The 8,258-nt window shown below is 41.4% G+C and overlaps 1 protein-coding gene across 4 annotated transcripts in view; it reads left to right on the top strand.

Moving 5' to 3' along the window:
- The first annotated feature begins 980 nt into the window (after positions 1–980).
- The window catches only part of ACAP2 (ArfGAP with coiled-coil, ankyrin repeat and PH domains 2), a 159,343-nt gene continuing 152,065 nt past the window's right edge, over positions 981–8,258 (top strand). For 3 of the 4 annotated variants that reach the window (XM_044252043.1, XM_044252041.1, XM_044252042.1), the window contains exon 1: positions 982–1,235. In XM_044252043.1, the coding sequence (XP_044107978.1) occupies positions 1,183–1,235 (53 nt within the window). In that variant the 5' untranslated portion in view covers positions 982–1,182. Of the gene's footprint in view, positions 1,236–8,258 lie in introns of all 4 variants that reach the window. The other variant, XM_044252040.1, reaches the window with a different exon arrangement.

The following is an 8,258-nucleotide window of genomic DNA, read 5'->3' as shown; positions in this document are numbered from 1 at the left end:
TGCTTTTTAGGTTGGGTTCCATTTAAATAAAATGGATCTATTGTTGTTGTGTTTTTTTTTTAACAGTCGATGTTATATTAAAACCAGAAGTATGGTAAATACCTGCCTTGTCGGATCAGGTGATGCATATCTTGGAGGGCTCCTAGAACAACTGTGGACCAGTGGGCTGGTGTGGCAAATAAGGAAGTGAGGCTGATTTTCAGAACCCTATCCTCTTTGAACCGGTGAAAGCTACTGAGAGAAAAGTTATCAGTAAGGAGGACTGTCTGCGAGTTTGAAAGCGTTGCCTCCGCACCAAACGCCCTACTTCGCCTGCCTGTCGGAATCCTGATCTTTCCATGCTCGCTCCAAATACCAGCTCCTTCAGGAAGTAGTCTCTTAGTTATATGAGAAGATAAACGTGGGAGAGATTTCCTTCCAAGTTATTAAGAGATGAAGTCAGTAAGTGAAGGAAGGGATTTTATCATTAAGGATACCCTCACTTCTCTCCCGACCTCATTTTCTTTAAACAAGGAGGCGGTGGATCAGTTTATCTCCTCCTTTGATCATTTCTACTCTTCAGAATTCTGCCAAAGCTGTAGGAGTCCTCAGACCTGCAGGCGGCGGCTCCTCCGCGTTGGCAGCTCGGCAGGGCGGGGCTGAGAAGAGGCGGGGGCTCCGCGGGAAGCGCGGCGCTCAGCCACGTGACTTCCTTCCCAAGGAGCCTCAGCTGCCGGCCTCCCAGCAACGGGCGCGTCCCGCCTAACGACTCCTGCGCATCCCGGTTGGCCCTCGGGGACTGCGGTGGCAAGGCGGCACCCACGGTCGCGCTGTTCATTGGCTCGAACTACCGTCGCTCAGGTGCGTTGCCGGAGCGCCCGCGGGCGGTGCTGCCGGAAGCCCCACCCACCGGCCGCCGGGTTCGTGGCTGGCTGGCGGAGGCTGTCACTCCCGGGCGGTTTCCCTGTGGCCGGCGCTCGGCTGGGGGCGGGAGGAAGAGGGGCCGGACTGGGGCCTGACGAGCCGCCGCTGCTGCAACCGTCTTCGCGGCTGCTATGACCAGCGGGCAAGGCGCCCTCCGCAGCTCCGCGCAGCGCTAGTCGCGGCCGTGCGCCCGCCGTCGCTGTCTGGGTCCCCAGCGCAGCCGCTCCCGCGGCTCTCTCGGCTCTTCCAGCGCCGCCTTCGAGGCGAGGCGGAGGCAGGATGAAGATGACGGTGGATTTCGAAGAGTGTCTGAAGGACTCGCCCCGCTTCAGGTAACCGGCGAGGCCGCCGGGCGCCGGGCTGCCGTCACCCCGGGGCGCCCCCAACCCCCGGGGTGGGGGCGTGAAAGCCGGCCCGCTGAGCGCGCGGAGAGCACTGCGGTCCGCGTCTTCTGACGAGGCCAGCGGCCGTTGTTGCAGCTCCGGACCCGGCCAGGGCACTGCAGCCCGGACCGACCCTTGCTGAGGGCTGAGGCTGGGCCGACGAGGTCCTCTTCTCGCTTCCTCGGCCTCTGCCCGGGGAGGAGCGCTCGGGAGGCCGGGAGCACCCGTCCGCTTCGAGGAACCAGGGTGCAGCCGCGTCCCCGGAGAGTCGTGCCCTTTGCGGGCGCGCGCTCTCGTCCCCTTCCTCTGGCTGCTCCTTGCCCCTTCCTTCCGCTCCTTCCCGTTTCCACTCGCACCCCACCCCCTCCTTGAGGAGCTTGCAGGGCACCCTTTTGCAGTTCACTTAGTTCCTCTTTGCGCTTTTCCGCTCCCCTTACTCCGGGGAGGAAGGAGTGGGGCGACCTGGGGCTGCTGCTGCCTGCGTGTCCCCTGCCCGGGGCGGGGGCGCTCAGGGAGGCGCTGGCGGTTGCCCCCGGAGTCGCGGGGGGGAAATGCTTTGACTAAGAGCGTTCTATCCACCCTGGTCAGAGACTGTCTGCTTTTCTTTCCACTTGAGCTCTCCCCGCTGAGAGGCACGGGGCTGAGCTGTGAGGACTAGGAGAAACTGTGCATTTCTGTTTTGAGAACGGAAGTAGGAGGGCCCTGAAGATTGCATGTCTGTTCCTCTTGCAGCAGCGTCGGCCCGGGAGGGCGCGGATCACGGTCGGATGCTCCCAGTGGATCTGTCACCGAAACTGACGTGGTGGCCCTCGGATTCACAGGAGTTGGCCTCCCTCCCCTGTGAGAGGAGGCGGTCCTGCGGGTGTCTAGAGGACTTGCTCTTTACGTTTCGGGCATCTTGGGAAACTCCGGAATTGTTTTTGGAGAATAGTTTTGATAGATTGTGTTGTACGGTGCACGTATAGGGCTGTCCTTAGGCCTTAAAAAAATAAGGCCTTATGGCTGGCGTTAGATAATGACATTTCTTGAAAGCTTTTCCCTGAGCATTGGTGTGTATTTGCCTGCTGATCTCTAGGCCAAGCCTGAGTTGTAAATTCCTGCATCCTTCTCTTTTGGGAACTAACTGTTCTCATTCTTATCACTGATTTCCCATTCTCTTTCCACTGACAAGAAAAAAAATTGTAAAACCGAGGAACTCCTACTTCTAAGAGAAAGTTTAAGAACTTTTTTGGTTTTATTTTGACTTTTGCTTTTTTTTTTTTTTTTTTTTTGAGGAGGGTGTTAATTTTATTTGGAGCTTAGGACTGTTGGTTGTAAAAGGCTGCGTCTGGTTTAATTGCTGTTGTTGGTATTAGTTTTTGAAAGTGTGTTGGGTGTGAATTAAAAGGACCCGAGGGGACACACATGACTTGCTTAGGACAGCTTTGCAGGTTAGAATCCAGACTATGTGGCAAATGAAATAATTTTTAAAGTGTACCTCAGAAGATTCTGCTTTTTGTGAATTTTTATTTATATGACTTGGCTGTTTGTTTTTTTAATGAAGTAACACAGCATTTTCCTCTCTAGAGAATGTGGCTTCTGTTAATTTGCTTCATTTTAAGTTTGATTTTTTAAAAAATCAAGTTGAGGGAAGTGATAAGGAAATACTTGTAACCACTGGTGGTGTTCACAAACCATGTGATGTCTTTGTTTTTGAAAGAAAGGAATCATTGAATGTAAAATAAGAGGGAAAGATACTGATTAAGTTGTATGGAATATTATAGTGAACTTTGTTAAACTTGAATATAATATCTATTCTATTTTAATTCAGTATTAGAGATTTTTTTAAAAGAGTTGCTTCCAGTTATTCCAGTTGCTTCCAATTATTGTTGGCTGCAAGCTGGGAAGAGAAATCAAGATTCAAAGAACTCCCAATATCTGGTATACATTTTTGGAAATAGATAAGATTTGTAATAGATGGAAGTATGCCAAGAAATAAAAGTCTCGTCGCTCACGTTCCTAATTTTTCCAGTCTTTCTATAACCCCATTACTGTGTAAGTTTGTATAGCATTTGAAAAGAATATTTTAGAATTCTTTTATCCATATGCTTTATGTATAAGAGAAACTTGACTTTTAAGAAGTATCTGCATTTTGTGAGTGATATTGAAACTTTCATATTAGAAAAGAAAATTTGTGAGGGGTGAGCTTGTTTTTGGTTTTGCTTTTTTTAAAATCTTTTTTAAAAAAGATTTTACTTTTTAAAGATTTTACTTATTTGAGAGAGAGAAAATGAGTGGGGGGTGAGGGAGAAGCTCCATGCTGACTTCCCCCAACGCCTGCTGCAGACACTTAACTGACTGAGACACCCAGGTTCCCTCTTTTTGCTTTTTGATAGCAAGGCAGCTGCACTATTGTAGTGTTCTGATCTGTTGTGTTGTTTTAATATTAATTCTTACTTTTATTTTTCTCTATAAATGATTCTTAAGGCAATTTAAGTCTGGCATGGGGGTATAACTGCCTTGGGTGCTGTAGAATTGATGCAGAAGGTAGATCTTGCTGAAGAAAAATTTCAGCAGTGTTCAAGTTCTGAACATTAATTTGCCTGCTAAGTTGATAAGGAAAATAGGAGAGGGATTGGTTGAAATAGGGAGAGAAGGATGTTGCTTATTGCAACATTGTCTTTAGTAATTTGAATAAAACCAATGGTTACTCTTACATTCCAATGAACATTTTTTTGTTTGTTTTGTCTTTAGATTGAAAGGCACATTTCATTGTGTAATTTTGTGTAACTAAAAATTTCCTTTATAGTTTTTTAAAAACCAGTCTAAAGGTCAAAATCTTATTCATCTAAAAATCTACAAGAAAGTACATGTGTCTAAGCATACTTTATTTTTAAGTGGGAATTTTCCATTTTGACCAACATATTTTGGAGAACTTTGAATTTGTTTGAACTCTAAATTAATTATGTAGTTGGTCTTTAGAATTTTATAAAATTTTAAAAAAATTGTGCTTTTCCTTTTTTTAATCTTACTATGGTTCATGCAGGAAGTAATTAATTTGCACTTTCTGAATTGTGAAACAGTTTTGCTTTAAGCAGTTTTCAAAAATAAAAATTTTGGCTTAACAAGTCTTCGAAACTTCAGTCTTTACCGGATATACATTTATGTTTTATCCTTAGCAGTGTTTACTGTGTACCATTCTGAAGGTTTTTCATTTGTAGATTCTGTTTCAGATATGATACTTATTGGAGAACTTAGGAAAAAAATCTTAGAAAATATATTTTGGGGAGAAAGGTTTTAATGGGTGAAAGACATGACATAAGATGTAGCTATCTAACTATATCTGTATTGATTATGTTTTGCTCTTAAACGGGTGCCCGTCCTGGCTGTATTGCCACTTTATCTTCTGTCTTTACGTGGCAAACATAGTGGGTGAGGGATGTGGGGAAATGTGTTTTCACTTATTATGAAGTAGTTTTTAAAATTATAGAAGTATTATTATAATTATATAGTAGTTTTATCATGAACCAAAATACGGGAATCCTGCTATTCCTGATTGTAACTTGTAATTCCTCATTTAATGTAATAATGTAATGTAATACCAACTTAAGTTGAAATAAGAACAAGCTTCTATAATGAGGTAAACAGATTTCATACTAGATGCTTTTATAGCTATCTTCATTTAACATTAAAATATATTGTGAGGTAGGAATTATCTTCATTTTTAAAATTAAAAAAAACTCAAGCCTGATATTTTGAGAAGTCAAGTTCACTTAAAAAAAAAAAGATTTTGTTTATTTATTTGAGAGAGAGAGTGACTGAGAGAGCAAGTACAGGCAGGGGGTGGGGGATGGGAGGTGGGAGGGGGAGGATGCAGAGGGAGAAGCAGACTCCTTGCTGAACAGGGAACCCCGTTATGACCTGAGCCAAAGGCAGACCCTTAACCCACTGAGCCACGCAGGTGCCCCTAAATTTCACTTTTTAAATGGGGGACTTTCAAATGGTGGACCTGGAAGTGAATTCACTTTTTTTTTTTTTTTTTTGTAAATTCACTTTTTAAATGCTCTTTCTCAAGCTACAGGCTTTAGTTGTAGGAATTAAATTTGCATTGTCTGTTTATGGTGCCTTTTTTTTTTTTTTGATCATACAGAAATTTAAAAATGGGTTTTTGTGTATTACCTAGAAAAGTTCCTCTATCCCATTATTACTTATAGGATATTTTTCTATCATTTCATAGTAATTTTTAGTTTCATGTAGTGTGACTAGATTTTAGTTTTGAGAATCTAATTTTGTTTTTTTCCTAATGGAAGCCACTTATCCTAACACCTTTTATTGAATAATTAATCTTCTCCCCATTGATTTAATATTATACATCTATACATATGTGGATATTTTTCTGTATTATACTCTTTTTCACTAATGTATTTGTCTATTTGTCAAATACCATTAATATTAGTTATAGTAATTTTCATAATGAGTCTGTCTTGGTATCTGGTGGGATAAGTTTTCCCTTATTTTTTTTTCCCAAAAATTTCAGTGATGATCCAACTATACACTACTTACAAGAAACATACTTTACTTTTATTTTTTTAAATGACTATTTATTTTTATTTATTCATTTTTTTTTAAAGATTTTTTATTTTATTTATTTGACAGAGAGAGATCACAAGTAGATGGAGAGAGAGGCAGTCAGAGAGAGAGAGAGAGAAGCAGGCTCCCCGCTGAGCAGAGAGCCCGATGCGGGACTCGATCCCAGGACCCTGAGATCATGACCTGAGCCGAAGGCAGCGGCTTAACCCACTGAGCCACCCAGGTGCCCCTTTATTTATTCATTTTTAAATAATCTCCACACCTAGTGTGGGGCTTGAACTCATGCAGGAAACATACTTTAGATTCAAAGACACGAATAGGTTGAAAGTAAAAGGATAAAAAGGATAAATCATGTGAACAGTACCCAGAAGAGTGCTGCAATGACTGTACTAATATCAGCTGAAATAGACCTTAAGACAAAAATTACTAGAGACAAAGGACATTTTATAATGATAAATAGGTCAGTCCATCAGGAAGACATAATACCTACAAATATGCAGTTAGGAGAGGCACAAAATACATATGGCAAAACTGACAATTGAAGGAAGAGACAGGCAGTTCAGTAATAAGAATTGAAGACATAAATACTTTAAGTAATGGGTAAAACAACTAGGCAGGAGGTTAGCAAGGAAATAGATATGAACAACACTATAAACCACAGAATAGGGCACCTGCGTGGCTCAGTCAGTTAAGCATCTGCCTTTGGCTCGGATCATGAGCCCAGGGTCCTGAGGTAGAGCCCCATATTGGGGGGATCCCTCCTTAGTGGGGAGCCTGCTTCTCCCTCTCCCTCCCCCTGTTTGTGCTCTCTCTTCTCTCTTTCTCAAAAAACAAAACAGAAAAAAACCAGACAAAACAAAATAAACATTACAAACCCAACAAGATAATGATAGATATATAATAAATAATAGGTAATAGGTATAATCATAACAGATATAATCTATAGAACACGTCACACAACAAAAGTGAATTCACATTCTTCTCAAGTGCATGTGAAACATATAGCGTAGACTATATGTTAGGCCACTAAAAAAGTTTCAGTAAATTTGAAAGGCTTTAAACCATGCAACATATGTTCTTTGACCACCATGAAATGAAGTTAGAAAGGAGTAACAGAAGGAAAAATCCAAAAAATTCACAAATATGTGGAAATTAAGTAACATACTGTAAAATAACCAGTGAGTCCAAGAAGAAATCATGAAGGAAATTAGGAAATACTTTCAGACCAATGAAAACAAAATCACATACCAAAATTTATGGGATGCAGCTAAAGCAGTGCCTAGAGGGACATTAATATCGGCAAAGACCTATGTTAAAATCATCTCAAATCATGATCAAACCCATCTATCTTAAACTAGGAAAAGGAACTAGCAAACTGATTGTAAAACAGGAAGAGGGAGGAAATAAAAAAGACTGGAGCAGAAATAAAATAGAGAATGAAACAGTAGGAATAAAGTCATGAAGCCAAAAGTTAGTTTTTCAAAAAGATCCATAAAACTGGCAAGGCTTTATGTAGTCTGACCAAGAAAAAAAGAAGAAGACTCAAGAATGAAAGGGAGAACACTGCTATTGTCCTACAGAAATACAAAGGGTTATAAGAGAATACTGTGAGTAATTCTATGACAATAAGCTAGATGAAATGGATATATTCCTAGAACGATATGATCTATTTATTGAAACCAACTCAAGAAGAAATAGAAAATTTGAATAGACATTAAAAAAAAAAAAAGACGAAATCAGAGAATGAACAAACCATAGGAAACCCTTAATCACAGGAAACAAACTGAGGGTTGCAGGAGGGAAGGAAAGTAGGAGGATGGGGTAGCGGGGTGATGGACATTGAGGAGGGAATGTGATGTAATGAGCACTGGCTATTGTATGAGACTTGATGAATCACTGAATTCTACCCTGAAACTAATAATACACTATATGTTAATTGAGTTTAAATTAAAAAACGTTTTTTAAATGGAAAAAGAAAAAAAAAGGAATGTCGTCAGGGGCCAGCCTCACGTTGGCCTACCAGATAAAAGATAGTTGTGATCTCTTCCAGACACCAGATTTCTACTTCAACTGTAGTCAGCCACAGGTGACAAAAGTAAAAGGACAAATTGACACAAACCTAGTAATGCTACAGGGGAAAAATGTGTGCTGGTTATAGTGGGTAATCAGCATATATAATGTTTCTATAGAGTGATCAAAATGCCATCATCATTGTTTGGGGATTACGAGATATATTGAGGAACAAAATGGGTTTCACACACTGAGGAGGAGTGTGAATTCTGCTTAAAGAAGAAAATACCAATTTCCACAATTATAACCCATTATTCTTTTTTTTTTAAAATTTTTTATTTATTTGTCAGAGAGAGAGAGGGAGCGAGAGTGAGCACAGGCAGACAGAATGGC

This window comes from Neovison vison, chromosome 6, assembly GCF_020171115.1.
Source record: "Neovison vison isolate M4711 chromosome 6, ASM_NN_V1, whole genome shotgun sequence".
Taxonomy (NCBI): Eukaryota; Metazoa; Chordata; class Mammalia; order Carnivora; family Mustelidae; genus Neogale; species Neogale vison.
Note: the sequence above shows the minus strand (reverse complement) of the source record. Positions and strands in the feature narration are given on the sequence as shown.